Source organism: Salvelinus alpinus, chromosome 19 (assembly GCF_045679555.1).
Source record: "Salvelinus alpinus chromosome 19, SLU_Salpinus.1, whole genome shotgun sequence".
In the NCBI taxonomy this organism is placed as follows: Eukaryota; Metazoa; Chordata; class Actinopteri; order Salmoniformes; family Salmonidae; genus Salvelinus; species Salvelinus alpinus.
Window position 1 is genome coordinate 41,063,994 of NC_092104.1, and position 19,553 is coordinate 41,083,546.

At 43.6% G+C, this 19,553-nt stretch overlaps 1 protein-coding gene across 2 annotated transcripts in view; it reads right to left on the reverse strand.

Annotated features, from left to right (window-relative positions):
• The window catches only part of LOC139545597 (neurogenic locus notch homolog protein 1-like), a 45,622-nt gene extending 26,389 nt beyond the window's left edge, over positions 1 to 19,233 (reverse strand). For both annotated transcript variants that reach the window (XM_071353551.1, XM_071353550.1), the window contains exons 1-4: positions 18,981 to 19,233; positions 14,203 to 14,284; positions 2,478 to 2,740; positions 1,912 to 2,250 (exon numbers count right to left, since the gene is read on the reverse strand). In XM_071353551.1, coding sequence (XP_071209652.1) covers positions 1,912 to 2,250; positions 2,478 to 2,740; positions 14,203 to 14,284; positions 18,981 to 19,038 — 742 coding nt within the window. In that variant the 5' untranslated portion in view covers positions 19,039 to 19,233. The remainder of the gene's footprint in view (positions 1 to 1,911; positions 2,251 to 2,477; positions 2,741 to 14,202; positions 14,285 to 18,980) is intronic.
• Positions 19,234 to 19,553: the final 320 nt, after the last annotated feature.

Consider the following 19,553-nt stretch of genomic DNA (forward strand, 5'->3'; position numbering starts at 1 on the left):
AGTTCATATAGGGTCAAATCCTAACTTAATATATAAAATATCACACATAACTCAACATTCCTCATAGTTGAATGGCCTGATTGTTAATAATTCTGGATACAATCATCTGCTTAATGACCAAAACGTAATGTACAGTGCCTTCAGAAAGTATTCTGGACTTATTCCACACGTTGTTGTGTTACAACCTGAACTCAAAATGGATTCAATATATGTGTTTTCTCACCCATCTACACACAATACCCCATAATGACTATGTGAAAACACGTTGAAAATTAAATACAGAAATATCTAATTTGCACAAGTATTCACACCCATGAGTCAATACTTTGTAGAAGCACCTTAGGCAGCGATTACAGCTGTGAGTCTTTCTGGGTAAGCCTTTCCACATCTGGATTGTGCAACATTTGCCCATTATTCTTTTCAATATTCTTCAAGCTCTGTCAAATTGGTTGTTGATCATCGCTAGACAACTAGTTTCAGGTCTTGCCATAGATTTTCAAGTAGATTTAAGTCGAGAAAAAAGAAGGAACCCACACACTGCTCTTGCTAGTATCACTGTTCTTTAATTATCTTTACGTATCGGCCTCAAGGACTTCCTCAAGCTCTGACGAAGGCCTCGAGGTCGATACGTAAAGCTAATTAAAGAACAGTGATACTAGCAAGAGCAGTGTGTGGGTTCCTTCTTTTTTCTCATCTTATTTAACTGTTACCATGCACCTGCAACAAAGATAGCTCAGATGTGCGAGTGCCTTTTGAATTTTGAAGTAAATTTAAGTCAAAACTGTAACTCAGCCACTCAGTAACATTCACTGTCTTCTTGATAAGCAACTCCAGTGTAGCCTTGTGTTTTAGGTTATTGTCCTGCTGAAAGGTGAATTCATCTCCCAGGGTCTGGTGGAAAGCAGACTGAACCAGGTTTTCCTCTAAGATTTTGCCTGTACTTAGCTCCATTCCGTTTCTTTTTTATTCTGAATAACACCCCAGTCCTTAACGATTACAAGCATACACATAACATGATGCAGCCACCACTGTGCTTGAAAATATGGAGAGTGCTACTCAGTAATGTGTTGTATTGGATTTGCCCCAAACTTAACACTGTATTCAGGACAAAAAGTAAATTGTTTTGCCACATTTTTTAGCATTACTTTAGTGCCTTGTTGCAAACAGGGTGCTTGTTTTGGAATATATTTTTGATTCTGTACAGGTGTCCTTCTTTTAACTCTGTCATTTAGATTAGTATTGTGGAGTAACTACAATGTTATCAATCCATCCTTAGTTTTCTCCTATCACAGCCCTTCAACTCTGTAACTGTTTTAAAGTCACCATTGGTGAAATCCCTAGGCGGTTTCCTTCCTCTCCGGCAACTGTGTTAGGAGGGACGCCTGCATCTTTGTAGTGACTGGGTATATTGATACACCATCCAAAGTGTAATTAATAACTTCGCTATGCTCAAAGTAATATTCAATGTCTGTTTTTTTATTTGTACCCATCTACCAATCTTTGTGAGGCATTGGAAAACCTTCCTGGTCTTTGTGGTTCAATTTGTGTATGTGTGGGGTACAGAGATGAGGTAGCCATTCAAAAATCATGTTAAACACTATTATTGCACACAGAGTGAGTCCATGCAACTTATTACGTGACTTGAACGTATTTAGGCTTGCCATAACAAAGAGATTGAATACTTAGTGACTCAAAAAATGTCAGCTCTTCATTTTTAATTAAATGTAAATCCACTTTGACATTATGGGGTATTGTGTTTAGGCCAGTGACCAAAAATCTCAATTGAATCCATTTGAAATTCAGGCTGTAAAATAACATTTTGAAAAGGGGTAGAAATACTTTCTGAAGGCTCTGTAAATGTAGGTTTGGGCCCATAGGGGATCAGATGGGACAACATTAACAGAGCAGTACCTGGCACACAGGAGCATTCGTAGGTGGTGTCTCCCTTCTGGACGCAGGTGGCCCCGTTGTGGCAGGGGGAGGGGTTGCACGGTAGGTAGCGGGTATCGCAGTGCTTGCCCGTATACTCCTGGGGACACTGGCAGCGGTAGGTGCCCACCTCGTTCACACACATGCCTCCATTCTTGCAGGGTGAGGGGTTTTGGGCACACTCGTTGACGTCCTGCTTGCAGGTCTGGCCATAGAAGAAGGGGGTGCAGGAGCAGATGTAGTGGGACTCGAAGGGGGTGCACTGCCCACCGTTGGCACAGGGATTAGAGGCACAGGGGTCTGCCTGCTGGCACTGCTTACCTGAAAGAGACACACATCTTGTAAATGAAAATCAGGATTTTGATCTTTATTTACATACATAGCACCTTGTTTCTTTTCATGTGCTACAATTAGCTGTAACCATGGTCAGTTTGAATATTTTAAAGAACATAAGACCGGTTAGTAATGTTATTTATTACTACTAGACAATGCAGCTTTCCCTCCAGTATTCTGACTACAGTGTGAGTAGTAAATATGACAGTGTTTACCAGACCAGCCAGGAGGACATCTACACTTGTACTCTTTGAGGTTGACCAGGTCGCAAGTGCCACCGTTACGGCAGGGTAAACTGAGACAGGCGTTGTCGATGGGCGTCAGACATAGGCGGTCCGTGAAGCCTGGCCGGCAGAAACACGTGAATTCCACTGAATTCCCACGGGGCACCATGCGACACGAGCCGCCATTTTTACATGAAGAGTAAGTGCAGGGGTCCTGGTGCTGACACCTGTTCCCCACGTATCCATCCCGACATCTGGAAAGAGAGAGAGAGGCAGGTTGAGTCAGAAAAATAATAATAGCACTAAGGGTTAAAGAAAAGTTTTATTCAACAGGTGCACTAGTCAAGCATGTGTGGCCTGTACAATGCAACATGTCTTTGTCTTGTTTTAATAGATGGAAGATATGGAAACACAGCAAGAGTGAAAGCAAATACCTACTAGTTGGCATCCACTTTCTTACTTTCACCTCTGTGTTTTCAGAGGTCAGTGCAAACAAGGAGAGGAAGCCACTGAGATGTTCCTATTGTGTGCTCATCAATATAGACCTTCAGCAGCCTGGGAAACAGGCTCAGTCTGACACTAACTTAAGTAACTAACTAGTCCCTGCTCTCTGTGAAAGATGCTCTGAGGGCTCAGTCAGGATGTTCTCTCTCTGTCCTGCCCACTGTTACTACACGGCAACGCAGCCATGAGAAACTATGCAGCTAAACAGCACATTTGCCTTGTCACTGTCGTCCTTTTAGACAACGTGTTTTAGGCCATAAAACCCTGGACTGCAGGATATGGGGGGCAAGGGGGTGGGACAGGGGGCATCATCCACCCCTGTGATGTTTCTCACAGGTCCTCTTAGAGTCATAAAGTGGCCCCCAGCAAACGGTTCCCAGAGAGAATGAGTGAAGTGAAATTCCAGTGTGCCATCACAGCAGCAAGATTTGTGACCTGTTGCCACAAGAAAACGGGCAACCAGTGAAGAACAAACACCATTGTAAATACAACCCATATTTATGTTTATTTATTTCCCCTTTTGTACTATTTGCACTCTGTTACAACACTGTACATAGCCATAATATCAAATTTGAAATGTCTATTCTTTTCAAATTTTTGTGAGTGTAATGTTTACTGTTCCTTTCTGATTGTTTATTTCACTTTTGTTTCTTATCTATTTAACTTGCTTGGGGAATGTAAACATATGTTTCCTACGCCAATGAAGCCATTCGAATCGAAATTGAATTGAGAGGGAGAGAGAGAGAGGGAACGAGAGAAGGAGAGAGGAAGAGAGCAGAGGTCGGCGGGGATGGATTCGCACATTTACTATTACAATGACAGGGCTTGGAGAGTCCCCCGAGGCAACACAAGGTCAACTCCCAACAAAGGGCCACACACACACAGAGAGAGAGAGGTGGTCAGAGAGGTTTGTGAGATCAGTGAGGTGGCCAGGGTCAGTGGAAAGAGATAACCCACCACTCTGTCTAGGACCTCACTGCGACCAAATGCTCCCATTTGTCATCCAGGAGGTTTCTGTACTGTTTTCCAAATGGTTGGTTGGTGAGGGTTGGTCATTGTGGATAGACTGACTCCATTCATCAACACTACACAACAACATTGAGCTGGACTCTGACGAGCTGACGGAATTCTTGTACATAATCCGGTCTCATTTTTGACAAAGGTAGCCCCATGGCCCCCAACAACAGCTCTCAGCAAGAAATATGCTCCACTCCACTCCTTTTTTTCAGCGCTCATTCATTCAAAGGACAAGGCAGTGTCTATGCCCCTCTTTGAACTCAGAGCTAACATTATGGAGAGTTCAAAGCAGTGTTCCTCCACCTCAATGCCCTGTATTCTTCTACTGTATAGAGTCTTTCTCTCTCTCGCTCTCTGACAGCCAGAGACAAGGGATATAGAGAGATAGCGAACTCTAGAGCCACACAGACACTTTTGGTATCAGTTATCCTCCTAATGAAACTTTCGCTAATTCATTGTCAAAGGCAAAACATAAAGAAAAATGTAACACAAAAACAATGTTTTAAGTGAGAAGTAGGGATTGGTCTGAAGCCGAAAAATGAAGGAAATCCACATGAAAGTGAATCCCCAAAAAGCTGATTCCTTTCCATTGGAGGCTGTTGTTTTTTTTGTTCTCCAGTTGCAACTAGTATTGTATTCATTTACATCGTTAATAGTTGTTGATTATAGCTACTGTGTCTCATTCTGGGGGATTCCATAATGTAACAATGTCTCAACAACCTTTAAATACCGTTAAAAGTTCTGTCACTCCAAGATACTATCACATAGTTGTCTATAAGTCTATTACTATTAGCCCTAAGGGGGCTAACTAAATCACCTCCCCAAACATTCCCAGGGGGCCGTTGGTTGTGTGAGCAGGGCTGGGGGCCCGGGGCCAAGCAGAGGCCCCCTGTGGGGACAGACGTGTGTTTAGACAGGGTCTCTCTCTCACGGGATTAGGGTGGCCAGGGAAAGAAAACATCACATGCTAGGCTGGGCACTAGCTACACAAACATGAAGGGCCTGATGGCATGTCACACTGCTTTAATGCTAGGCTAGGCTACCTCTGGTTTCCAATCACTGGGAAATACTAGAGAATCATCCGTCTTGGGTTACAGGGAGCATGCTTGTCAGGATGGTTTGTTCTAGAGAGATATAGAGTGCGAAGGAGGAGAAAAGGCCATCTACCAAAGTCCCAACATTGCCATATGCTATGTGAGGACTATTCTAAATCTAAACATGATCAAATGTATTTTCCTGTGGTGAGAAGAACACATGCTCAGTTCATTCTTGTTCTCCAGAGTTTCACTACAAGCCCTTTAATTGTTCAGATAATTCGCTATCTTTTTTAATTATGACAGAGATGTAGAAGCATTCTGCCCGCTAGCATTCATAGCAATGCAGTTCTGAAATAGTGGGGGTCTATAAGCCAACCCAGGTCTCCCGGAGAGGGGCACAGCGCAGACATAGCGGGAGCCTGGTGCTGGGGTCGTGAGGCGGGACATGCGTCACACTCTGAGCCATCGTTCCCAAAAGGCTGCAGCGACTGAGCAGGTGCGCATGTAAATGAGGGGACGGCAGCTGCTGCCTGGCCAGCGCTCCCTCCATCCCCCCATTTATGTGCCCTCCATGTCCCTCTTCATCCCTCCATCCCCAGGAGAATAGCTAGGGCCTGGGCTTCAGGCGTCTGAATGCCCCCCCCCCCCACACACACACATCAGCAGTGGAGGGGGTAGGATGAGTGGCTCCATTGTTTCTCCTCCCCATTCAGATCTAACCACAGGCAGGCCAGGCCGGGAGCCTCCAAGCTGAGAGTGTGCATTCAGCTGGTAAACCTTCTCCTCTCTGTTCCTTCTTCCCTCTGTCCACAAACAAGTTTTTCCTCTCCTCTCCTCTCCTCTCCTCTCCTCTCCTCTCCTCTCCTCTCCTCTCCTCTCCTCATCCCTGGTCTCTCTCTCTCTCTCTCCATCTGGCTCATCCCTGGCCTCTTTCTCTCTCTCTCTTTTTGGTCCTTAATTCGGTCTTCTTTTCACTTCCTCTTTATGGAGCCTTCGTACGGCTGACCGTCCTTTACTCCCCCCTCCTCAATATACCTTCTTTTGCTCTCGTTCCCGCCAACTGTTTCCCCCCACTCTCTCTTTTCATGGCGTCCATAGGGTTGTCTGCTTTTGTAAGCCACCATATAAGGATTTATGACTCTCTCTCAACTGGGCCTTGGCTCCAAACTCCAAAAACCTCAAAGTCTGGGCCTGGGTGTTACTTTTCACTGGTCAACCCAAACATACTTAAACGATGCAGAGAGAGACACAAAGAAAGCTGTCTGAAAGAAAGGAAATTGAACTGGTTTTGGAGGAGGGGGTGGGATGGAGAGTTAGTGGGAAGCCGGTGAACAGAGGAGGTTGCTGGTTTGGAAGGAATGTTGGTGTTTACTCCCCCCCCAGTCTCTTGTCCCTATCCCTGAACCACAGTCCTCAATGGAGGCTCTTGGCAGCCTCACTTTACAGGGCTCTGCAAAAACTCACACCAGCTTTTTAAACCAGGCCCAGACCTGCCTGTTCATCACAAACAGCCCAATGTCTCACACTGGGGCCTCAAAGACAAATACATAAAGCACCCACTCCTCTGCCTCGGTCCACGTGGCCCCGCTGCTCAAACACACTCTGGCCCTGGCGTTTGAGCAGAGTCAACCTCAACACGCGCTAGCCAAGAATGCTAACCATTTGCTCTTTAACTTGGCGAGAAGTCGACGAATAGGCCGTCAGCACAAAATACGTTTCACAGGACACCCACAGCTAACCGTCTTAAATGGCTCACACAGACTATAAAAGGGGAAAACAAAAGACACACAACTACTCTTCTAATTTGAACCATTCAAAACAAACAGTGAAAGGCAGCTGCTACAACAGACTCCTGGCCACGTCATCCAGAGTACGCTAATCTTGGCAGCAGGTAAACTATCTGCTAGAAAGTTAAATAAAGAACAGTTGAAAAGAGGAGAAGAATCAGAAGCTGTTCAAATATCAGGTGTGCGGCAGGCCGGAGTGATGTTGTATAACAGGGGAACCTCTGTAATCAGGCTGATACTGTTGTTGTTATCCTGTGACTGTCGTCCCTCCCTGCCTGCCCCAGTAGCCTCCATTGTCCTGCTGAGATTGCTTTTCTTCCTGGCCACCAGTAGCCCGTGGCAAAGGGTCTGTGTGTGTGCTCATGTGTGTGTTTGTGTGCGTCTGTGCTGCAGTGTGCAGCGGGCGGCTGAGGATCAGCCCAGGCGGAGAGCAGATGTTGTCATGACACCTGACCTCGGGAGCAGACACCACTCTGGGGGTTTCTCCACTGTTGGGCCAATCTGCCATCTGTCACTCTCGGAGGTCACCATGCACAGAAAGGCACTGTGCTTTGAAGACACACAGGCACGCAGGCGTACACATGAACACACACACGCATATATAGACACACACACAGAGACGTACAGGCTCCACTCTTCAATACAGCCTACACAGCCATGCAGCCTACCTATGTTCACCATTCACCTACAGTATTGTAGTGTAGTTTCTCTAAAAGGGTCAAACACACAGCGCTGACTAACTGTAATTAGCACCCGGTGGCCGTCCCATCGCATCTGACCACTGAACATCAGCCGTCATTTTCTATTCATTTCCTGACGATTCGGGGAATGTTGAATCGCAAAACTCAGCAGATGATTAACTGCAGACAAGGGATGTTTAGGTTGGTCTGTCTGCGCTATAAGACAAAAAGAACACTTGACTGTTCCAATTAAATGTTCACCACGACACCATGAATCATTTTGAGAATTTAACCTCTTCAACACAGTATCGAGAAAGTGACAAACTTGACCATTTTGGGCCTGGAGCTAATTAAGTTTTTGGTTTTTCACAGTCCGTCTCTCTTTTACATGCCTCCTCCACCTCTCTCTAAACTGCCTCCAGCCTGGAGTCAAACTGTTCTAGGAACACTTTTTCCCCCTGCCTTGTTTTTCTCCACTCTCATTTCCTGGCTGTTTGGTGTCTGTGCCTCTGCTAAGTATCCTTTAGTCTTGTCTGATCAGTTTGAAAGCACTCCCCCGGGGCTTGCTGTGGTGCTGTGCCTCAGCCCCTCTCTCTCTCTCTCTAATCGTAGCTTCCCAGCCCACATCTGGTAGTGTTCATTAGAGGCCTGTTTATTTGGCCCCATTACTGACAGAGCCCATGGGAAAGGAACCGCTCCCCCAGGGACACAACACAGAGCAAGGGGCAGGAGGAGAGGCAGGGGATGCAGGGAGAGGCAGAAAGGAGATAGGAGGTGCAGGGGAGTTATGGCGAGACAGGAACAGGAACAGGGAAGGAGGCTGCCTAGGGGATTTCTGACTCATGCTGCCTTCTCCTAATGACTGGTGGTGGTGTTGCTACTGCCTAGCCTGCTGCTTTACGAGACTGGGAACCTCTTAAGTGATTAAATGTGGCTGAAGGTGTGTGACACGGAAGCAGACCCCGACGAAGTAGTTACTGTACAGAGCTCAGTGTTGTGTTTGGTTGAGGTCTACCTATGAGAACATTTTATGAAGTTTAGGTGATTCAAACAGATGCTATTGGCTTTAGTTAAGACATCATTTTACCCCATTCTTTTGCATTTTTAAAGGACCTCCTTATCACTCCATCCAGAAGAAAGCCATTAACTTATGTTTTGTGTTTTCTTTGTGAAGAGTATCCTGTGTGATTTTGTGTGTGTGAAAGTTTATAGAACACCTGCCGCTGTGAGGCAGTCTTCTGTTCGGAGTTGAATGGGAAAACCACAAGTAATCATGGGTATTATGGAGTGTGCTGCCTTGTGGGTAATGCAAGTCCCTTTTAGTTGTTCAGTTATGATCCACAGACAGACAGGTGGTCGGGCTCAAATTCATCAAATGAGGAAATGCTCCTCTATTGTTGTTTTCTCTCCTGCCTCGCTGCACACGCGCACACGCACACACACACACACACGTGCACACACACAGATGGCCTCGCTGTCAGTCATATTAGCAGGTGATCAAAATGTATGTGATTTTTCTTTGTTATGTGTCGCCCCTCAGACTCAAATATCTCTAATCCAGCGTTGAAGTTCCCCCAACGTCAAGTCGCTTCAATCAGTCAGAAGTCAGAACAGAACAGTCAGCGGCTCAGTTCAGCCCCTCCTTCTCTCCACTGAGGTTTATGCCAAAGGGAAGCCGACCCGGGCCCGGCGGCCCATGAAAGCCCAGGGCCCTGTGTGATGATATGATCACATACAATACAGCACCTTTTCTTCCCCCGGTCCTTCGAGGCTGTTTCCTGCATCTGAATGAAAGGATGGGAGTGGGGGGTGGAGTGGTGGACTAAAATGCAGGGATTCATCTGCCTCGTAGCAAACAGAGGTTGCATTGAAGCATCACTGGCCAGGACAAGGGCTGGCTTTCATTCATGAGTTTCAAGTTCCTTGGTGTCTACATCACCAATGAACTATCATGGTCCAAACACACCAAGACAGTTGTGAAGAGGGCACGACAACACCTTTTCCCCCTCAAGAGACTGAAAAGATTTTGCATGGATCCCCAGATCCTCAAAAGGTTCTACAGCTGCACCATCGAGAGCATTCTGACCGGTTGCATCACTGTCTGGTATGGCAACTGCTCGGCATTTGACCGTAAGGCTCTACAGAGTAGTGTGTGCGGCCCAGTACATCACTGGGGCCAAGCTTCCTGCCATCCAGGACCTATATAATAAGCGGTGTCAAAGGAAGGCCCAAAAAACTGTTAAAGACTCCAGACTGTTCTCTCTGCTACCGTACGGCAAGCGGTATCGTAGCGCCAAGTCTAGGACCAAAAGGCTCCTTAACAGCTTCTACCCCCAAGCCATAAGACTGCTGAACAATTAATCAAATGGCCAGCCGGACTACCGACTACCAGTCACCACCACACCACACATGCCAGGGAATGAATGGGCCTGCTTCTTATTTCACTTCAGTCAGAGAGTTTTAACACACACGTAGCTAGGCCATCTAGCTAGCTATCCAAAGGGGAATTCATTAAAGCCTGGACAAACACTTGAGAGAATGATTATCCGAGGTTATATCAGTTCCAGCTCTTTGAATACAGTGCCTGCAGATTAGAACCTGTCATGGAAACCTTCGCCTCAGGCGCTAACTGGGCTATTTATGTCTTTCTGAAGGAGGGGAGACTGGCTGTTACTGCAGAAGACTTATTTCTCCAGGCAAGCAGGCTCACAGACAGGCAGCACAGGGGACATCTATGCTAAGGTTTGACTCTTCAAATACTGAGGCCTCAGCATGCATCATCACATCAAAGACTTCTCATCAGGCAAAATGTATGCACTACATAGGGAATAGGGCCCCATTTTGGACACAATCTGAGTACAGGACAGGTTGATGAGTGACAGACAGACAGCAATATTGCTCAAAATACCCTGGCTCAGTCTCATTCATACCACATCACCTCCAAATCTCCCTTCTCCAGTGGGGGACTAAGCCCTCCTCTGAAGCACAAGAGGTCACGTGACTCACTGTATCAATTGCCGGTCCCCAAAAAATACAGATATTTTGAGGAGTCTCTTCTGTTTTCCTGCCGACTGAGGCACAGTATGTGAACCCTGGGCACGGCAGCCCTCTCCAGACAGTGCATCTCTCATCTCCCTGGCTGAGGCTCTGAAGCTAAGCCCCTTGATTCTAGCCATCCTAGAGTGTGGATCATATCTCTCTCTTGGGTTCTTATTGGCCCTACACTGCACTGCTTTCTGTTACTGTCATGTCAGCTTACTAGATGAGAGGCCTCCTTCAGATAAACTACCCTGGCCTGCCCTGATCCCAGTAGCTCTCATTCACCAGTCCAGATATGAGGGAGGACCTCAGTATTCATGGCATGGAATGTAAAGTAGGCATCCTACAGTACTACACTGAACAAAAATATAACCGCAATATGCAACCATTTCAATGATTTTACTGAGTTACAGTTCATATAAGAAAATCAGTCAATTGAAATAAAGTCATTAGGCACTAATCTATGGATTTCCCATGACTGGGAATACAGATATGCATCTGTTGGTCACAGATACCTTAAAAAAAAGGTAGGGGCATGGATCAGAAAACCAGCCCTTTGCCTCATGCAGCGCGACACATGTCCTTCACATAGAGTTGATCAGGCTGTTGATTGTGCCCTGTGGAATGTTGTCCCACACCTGTGTAATGATCATGCTGTTTAATCAGCTTCTTGATATGCCACACCTGTCAAGTAGATGATCTTGGCAAATGAGAAATGCTCACTAACAGGGTTGTAAACAAATATGTGCAAAAAAGTTCCAGAGAAATAAGCTTGTTGTGCGTATGGAACATTTCTGGGATCTTTTATTTCAGCTCATGAAACATGGGACCAACACTTTACATGTTGTGTTTATATTTTTGTTCAGTGTATATAAAACTGAAGCATTGGATGGCACTTTACCTGGGAATACTACTTGTCTCGACTTCAGAGCGGCATTGTTTTAATTGAGGTGAAGGAAGTTCGTGATCCTGTCAGGAATGGGAACATGGCCGTGGAAATACACTTTCTGTATGCTCAGGGAAGGAATTTCATGGAGACCATCAAAACATATAACGTAGCCTATATTATTCAGACAGGTTGCAACACAGACAGACGCCACCAGACCTCACCAACCTGCTCTCTTCCGCTCTCTCTCAATTCAAAGGGATTTATTGGCAAGGGAAACATATTTTTACATTGCCAAAGCAAGTGAAATAAACAATCAAAAATGAACAGTAAACATTACACTCACAAAAGTTCCAAAGGAATGGAGACATTTCAAATGTCTTAATATGGCTATATACAGTGTTGTAACAATGTGCAAATACTTAAAGTACAAAAGGGAAAATCAACATAAATATGGGTTGTATTTACAGTGTTGTTTGTTCTTCACTCGTTGCCCTTTTCTTGTTGCAACAGGTCACACATCTTGCTGCTGTGATGCACACTGTGGTATTTCACCCAATAGATATGGGAGTTTATCAAAATTGGATGTGTTCGAGAATATTTTGTGGGTCTGTGTAATGTAAAGGAAATATGTGTCTCTAATATGGTCATACATTTGGTAGGAGGTTAGGAAGTGCAGCTCAGTTTCGGCCTCTCTCAGTAGCAATGCTTGCTCTCTCTCTCTCTCTCTCTCTCTCTCTCTCTCTCTCTCTCTCTCTCTCTCTCTCTCTCTCTCTCTCTCTCTCTCTCTCTCTCTCTCTCTCTCTCTCTCTCTCCTCTCTCTCTCTCTCTCTCTCTCTCTCTCTCTCTCTCTCTCTCTCTCTCTCTCTCTCTCTCTCTCTCTCTCTCTCTCTCTCTCTCTCTCTCTCTCTCTCTCTCTCTCTCTCTCTCTCTCTCTCTCTCTCTCTCTCTCTCTCTCTCTCTCTCTCTCTCTCTCTCTCTCTCTCTCTCTCTCTCTCTCTCTCTCTCTCTCATCAAACCCCCAATATGAGGCCTTGGGTCAACTGTATCTTATGGGTTCATGGGTCTTCATTAGGCCTAATTTATAACCTGAAAAGACTGAAGGGATCATGCCAATTAACCCTCCAGGCATTAACTTATGTTGTCAACAATTCAGTGGGACCTGCCACACAATTCTTTGATTTTGAAAAGACAAAGCAAGCCAGTTTAGCCTACATGGTGAGAAACACTTGAACATTCAGTGGAAGATTGTGGAAAGAAACTAGCAGCATTGTTGACATTAGGCCACGGTATTAGAATTGGATTAATCTGATAGGGTGCACTTAGCTTGCTCTGTTGAATGTTCCCATTTTAGTCATCATTTCTCACATCACAGCCCTGTTTAAAGTTTGCCCAAACATACTGTATACCCATAAACAAACATTTCCAACATTGAACACTAGAGAAGACACAACACAACCTCTGCCCTCTGCCTGTACATTCCAGACACATTGTGGGATTGTCAACTCTTGTTACCGTGGGATAATACAAAAAATGAAGGCATAGTAAAAGATACACAAAAGGAAGGCGTAGTAAAGAGAAAATATCAGCCCTCTCCAAAAAATGTGGTGCTCTAGTCTAGCAGGCCACTAATCACAATCTCCATGTTTAATTAGGAGAGTCTGAGGACAGTGACAGGCACAATGATGGCTTTGTGGCCCAACAAGGGGGGTGAAACACTGCCAGACACAATTAAGATGTGGCCCAGAGCCAAAATGGCTGCCTGGGCCTGCAGGAGCCAAGAGCCGACCTGCCCTGATTGAGCCTCTGCGCCAGCCCAGTTTCATCCCACTCCAATGCAGCTCAGTAAGGCAACACTGGCACTCAAATAACAGGCTGGAAACAGAGCCAATGTTCAGGTAGCCTTTGTGCAACAGGGGGTAAGAGGGGTCAGGGGACAATAGAAGTTCTACATGTCGTTGATGTAGAAGAGCTACTGAACGCTTTGTATTGACCTGCTCATTTCACTTTAAAAATGGAGAACAGCAACAACAACCTCAGATATGCATTACAACTTGTTTACTAATTTACAGTCTATTTATGTATCTGTTCACAATTATGAAACCATCCAGTCTAATTACCCTCTACTTCCATCTGTCCTTCAGATGAAAATCTCTCAGAGAGAGAAAGCCCATTCAACAATCAACAGGGGGACAAAACCCCTTGAGCAGGGGGCGGGGGGAAGGACAGGGGCTGCAGCCAGAACTCACTGGGAAGCATCACCCAGATTAGTCACACAGAATTAATCTGACTGGAGAACAATGGCCGCCCAGCTTCTGGCAAAGCCCAGCTGTCGCTCCGTGAAAGAAAAGAGAAACAAGATTTAGGACTAAGAGTGAGTGTCTCCAACAGAGACTTCTGCCGGAGAGAGGGGAGAGGGAGCCTGCATTCAGTAGCAGTGGGCTGGGCTGAGCAGGCTGCGAGACACACAGACACAGCGACCCCCCCGGTGCAGTCCTCTTCAAAACCCACACATCTCATTCATTCGCTGGCCCAGGCCTAGGTTGTAATTGTCTTCCAAGAATAGGCATGTGCTACTCTCTTAGACAACTGAAAATGCCTTCAGAGGCCCAAGCTAAGCCTCAACTCAACATGATAAAATTAAACAACTTCATGTTCTTGGATATGTCATTTACTAAATGCTCTCTGGAATGTATAATATGTGTTTTATGCAGGTGTTTGCTGTGCATATTTATCTCATGTAAAATAAAGGGATTTGAAACTTACTTGCACTCTCCATTTCCATCAGCCGTGGCCTCACACCTCCCCAGGTTCAAACACGACTCGGTGGACATAGAGCATCTTAGGCCTGCAAACAGAATGAGTCAATACACCACACACACAACCTCTTAATTATTTTCACAATTGAGGAGAAGATTTTGATATACAGTCATCAATGGATGGTTTTGGAAAAGCAACAAGACGTGAACAAAATAACATCCAAATGCTTGAGTATTAAACAACAGAAATATCCTTCATGATGATGATTGTATGGACTAGGTGTGACTACTGCCACCTTGAAGTGCAGTTTGTGGTGAATGGGACTTGACACACCGGTAGGCAAATTCTTCCCTTTGCAGCTGTCCCAAAGAATGTACAATATTTGGGGAGTAACATAGCACTGCAAAATGGTTCTGTGTAACTCAACTCAAACCTGCCTCAATGGTTAAGGCTCGAGTTTTCATATTCCTGTGAAGTTATGGGCTGAACAGTGAACTTTCTTGCAAACGCAGAGCGAATGGCGCAAGCCGCATCTGTGAGCCGAGAGCACAACGGTTAGTGCTATCCAGGATCCTATGATGACAATACAATATCCTGCCTGGCTATCTGTAAATACAAGATAAATGTGAAGGTGCAATATGCAGAAATTGCTCCACCATTTCCTGGTTGTAAAAATTCTAATTGTTTGCCTAATTTCAGTTTATGTGACAAAACAAGAATGTATAGTGTACAAAATCATTGTACCACCTAAAGCGCTGCGAAATATATTTTCAATAACCAAAAATATTGTATTTTCAGCTGTTTGAAGCTGGTGTACAAAACCGAAAGTAAAATGCAAAAACTAAACTTAAGAACTGTAATTATAGAAATAGCGCACATAGAAGAGATCTACCCGTCTTAGACTTGCTTTCATTGAGAATGACAGATCTATAACTCACATTTCTATGTCAATTTGGTGGGGTCACCCACAAAGTTACATATCCTCCTGAGATCCATAATTTCTGTCCTCTAGTGGACATCAGACCTTGGTCCGTACCTGAGGCCATACAAGCCACTTTATTGAGTCCTGTTGTCCCCTTGAGAGGACATCCTTGCCAACTTTATCTTCCTGGTTCTTAAAATAATGTCTGCTTCACATTTTATGGAAATTTAAAAAGTGTGTGTAATTATAATTTATCATTTTTGTGAGTTTGATATTTAAATTGTTTCTAGTAAGTGAACATCTCAGGAATAGTTAAGTGAGTAGTCAGGACTGTGTCACATTAAATAATAGTTAAATAAGAGCTTATCAGGAAATGTCCTCTGTAGTGGACACCCGGATACCGCAACTATGTTTTTCACCTACTGTACCCACTGACTGTAATGTAAATGTTATCATATTTACGTCCTAAATACCACTAAAGAGGACAATTTTGCACTTAAAATAACTGATAAGCAACATTTAATAATAATAATAATAATGTTGGTAACATGTTTTCTTTCTTCACCCCAAACACTTATTTGATGTAAAAAATATTTAGATATATATACACAGTACCAGTCAAAAGTTTGGACACACCTACTCATTCATGGGTTTTTCTTTATTAAGACATCAAAACCATGAAATAACACATATGGAATCATGTTGTAACCAAAAAAGAGTTAAACAAAATTAGATTCTAATTCAAAATAGATTTTAGATTTTAGATTCTTCAAAGTTGCCACCCGTTTCCTTGATGACAGCTTTGCACACTCTTGGTATTCTCTCAACCAGCTTCATGAGGAATGCTTTTCCAACTGCCTTGAATGAGTTCCCACATATGCTGAGCACTTGTTGGCTGCTTTTCCTTCACTCTGCGGTCAAACTCATCCCAAATCATCTCAATTGGGTTGAGGTCGGGTGATTGTGGATGGCAGGTCATCTGATGTGGCACTCCATCATTCTCCTTCTTGGTCAAATAGCTGTTACACAGCCTGGAGGTGTGTTGGGTCATTGTCCTGTTGAAAAACAAATTATAGTCCTACTAAGCACAAACCAGATGGGATGGCGAATCAAGGCATAATGCTGTGGTAGCCATGCTGGTTAAGTGTGCCTTGAATTATAAATAAATCACAGACAGTGTCACCAGCAAAAGCACCCGACACCATCACACCTCCTCCTCCATGCTTCACGGTGGGAACCACACATGCGGAGATCATCCGTTCACCTACTCTGCGTTCACAAAGACACGGCAGTTGGAACCAAAAATCTCAAATTTGGAATCATCAGACCAAAGGACAGATTTCCACCGGTCTAATGTCCATTGGTCGTGTTTCTTAGCCCAAGCAAGTCTCTTCCTATTATTGGTGTCCTTTAGTAGTGGTTTCTTTACAGCAATTCGACCATGAAGGCCTGACTCACGCAGTCTCCTATGAACAGCTGATGTTGAGATGTGTCTGTTACTTGCACTCTGAGGCATTTATTTGGGCTGCAATCTGAGGTGCATTTAACTCTAATGAACGTATTCCCTGCAGCAAAGGTAACTCTGGGTCTTCCTTTCCTGTGGCGGCCCTCATGAGAGCCAGTTTCATCATAGCACTTGATGGTTCTTGCGAATGCACTTGAAGAAACTTTCAAAGTTCTCGAAATGTTCAGGATTGACTGACCTTCATGTCTTAAAGTAATGACGGACTGTCATTTCTCTTTGCTTATTTGAGCTGTTCTTGCCATAATATGGCCTTAATCTTTTACCAAATAGGGATATCATCTGTATACCACCCCCACCTTGTCACAACACAAGTGATTGGCTCAAACGCATTAAGGAAAGAAATTCCACAAATTAACTTTTAACAAGGCACAATTGTCAATTGAAATGCATTCCAGGTGACTACCTCATGAAGCTGGTTGAGAGAATGCCAAGAGCGTGCAAAGCTGTCATCAAGGCAAAGGGTGGCTACTAATAATCTCAAATATAAAATATATTTTGATTTGTTTAACACTTTTTTGGTTACTACTTGATTCCTTATGTGTTATTTCATAGTTTAGTGTTGATGTCTTCAATATTATTCTACAATGTAGAAAATAGTAAATATGAAGAATAACCCTTGAATGAGTAGTTGTGTCCAAACTTTTGACTGGTACTGATATATACAGTTGAAGTCGGAAGTTTACATACACTTAGTCATTAAAACTCGTTTTTCAACAAATCCACACATTTCTTGTTAACAAACTATAGATTGTCCAAGTCGGTTAGGACATCTACTTTGTGCATGACACAAGTAGTTTTCCCAACAATTGTTTACAGACAGATTATTTCACTTATAATTCACTGTATCACAATTCCAGTGGGTCAAAAGTTTACATACACTAAGTTGACTGTGCCTTTAAACAGAGATGAATGTACTTTGGTGCGAAACGTGCAAATCAATCCCAGAACAACAGCAAAGGACCTTGTGAAGATGCTGGAGGAAACAGATACAAAAGTATCTATATCCACAATGAAACGAGTTCTATATCGACATAACCTGAAAGGCCGCTCAGCAAGGAAGAAGCCACTGCTCCAAAACCGCCATAAAAAAAGCCAGACTACGGTTTGCAACTGCACATGGGGACAAAGATCGTACTTTGGGAGAAATGTCCTCTGGTCTGATTAAACAAAAATAGAACTGTTTGGCCATAATGATCATTGTTATGTTTGGAGGAAAAAGGAAAAAGGGGTAAGTTTGCAAGCCGAAGAACACCATCCCAACCGTAAAGCACGAGGGTGGCAGAATCATGTTGTGGGGGTGCTTTGCTGCAGGAGGGACTGGTGCACTTCACAAAATACATGGCATCATGAGGGAGGAAAATTATGTGGATATATTGAAGCAACATCTCAAGACATCAGTCAGGAAGTTAAAGCTTGGTCGAAAATGGGTCTTTCAAATGGACAATGACCCCAAGCATACTTCCAAAGTTGTGGCAAAATGGCTTAAGGACAACAAAGTCAAGGTATTGGAGTGGCCATCACAAAGCCCTGACCTCAATCCTATAGAAAATGTGCGGGCAGAACTGAAAAAGCATGTGCGAGCAAGGAGGCCTACAAACCTGACTCAGTTACACCAGCTCCGTCAGGAGGAATGGGACAAAATTCACCCAACTTATTGTGGGAAGCTTGTGGAAGGCTACCTGAAACGTTTGACCCAAGTTAAACAATTTATTAAAGGCAATGCTACCAAATACTAAGTTAGTGTATGTAAACTTCTGACCCACTGGGAATGTGATGAAAGAAATAAAAGCTGAAATTAATAATTCTCTCAACTATTATTCTGACATTTCACATTCTTAAAATAAAGTGGTGATCCTAACTGACCTAAAACAGGAACTTTTTACTTGGGTTAAATGTCAGGAATTGTGAAAAACTGAGTTTAAATGTATTTGGCTAAGGTGTATGTAAACTTCCGACTTCAAATGTGATATATATATATATATATGTATATATATAATCGGGTCTCATGAGCATATTGCAAAGAATGAAAACTGATGCTGGAATATATTCTTAACTGTCACATTTTAAGACGCAATTTTAAGTAATACCCTCAAAAATAAGATGCCTTTGAAGTTCGAATGCAACAAGTGCAACATTCTGAGATCGTTCTACAATCAATGTCACTTCTTCCCATTTGTTCTTCCCTGCACATCAGCATTTACTGTGCACTAATACGATTTTATATGAGTGAATTCATGGAAAACATCTACGTAATAAATGTACAATTTCACTTATTTCATGAAATTGTATCCACTGTGTATCGAACAAAACACGGTTGAATATTGTTATTGCGCTTACCTCGTGTTAGAGCAATAAGCGACAACAGGAAAGTTAGTTTCACAAAGAAATGATGCATTCCTTCTTTTCTGATTTAAAATTGATGTATAATTCCAATTGGAGTTATCATAGATCCTGTTAATTTTCCTCTTCGACAGTTAAAAAAACTTCCAATTCATCATTTCATAGATCCAAAAAAGTAAACGTTTTCGGCGTGTCTCTAAACTTCGTACATGCGATGTTTTCACTCCAGCTTCGGAGTTGTAAATGACTCAATTCCCGTAACCACATATAGGGGCGTTATGGTTCCGCGCCACTAGGTCTACTTCGCCCACGACAGCTATTCATTATTTTATTTAATCTAGAAATGTTCTGAGGAGGAGTGGGAAAATACGCCCACCCTGTAAAACTATAAAAGTATCACATTTAAAAAATATATATATATATATATCCCAGGCGTTTCCTGTTGGTAGATTTAGCAATCACTGACAAAACAGATACTTTAAAGCGACAGTATATAGAATTTCCAGTAAATCTAGGCTAATTTCTATTAATAAAAACATAAATATAACAGATTGAATCTTCAATTAAACC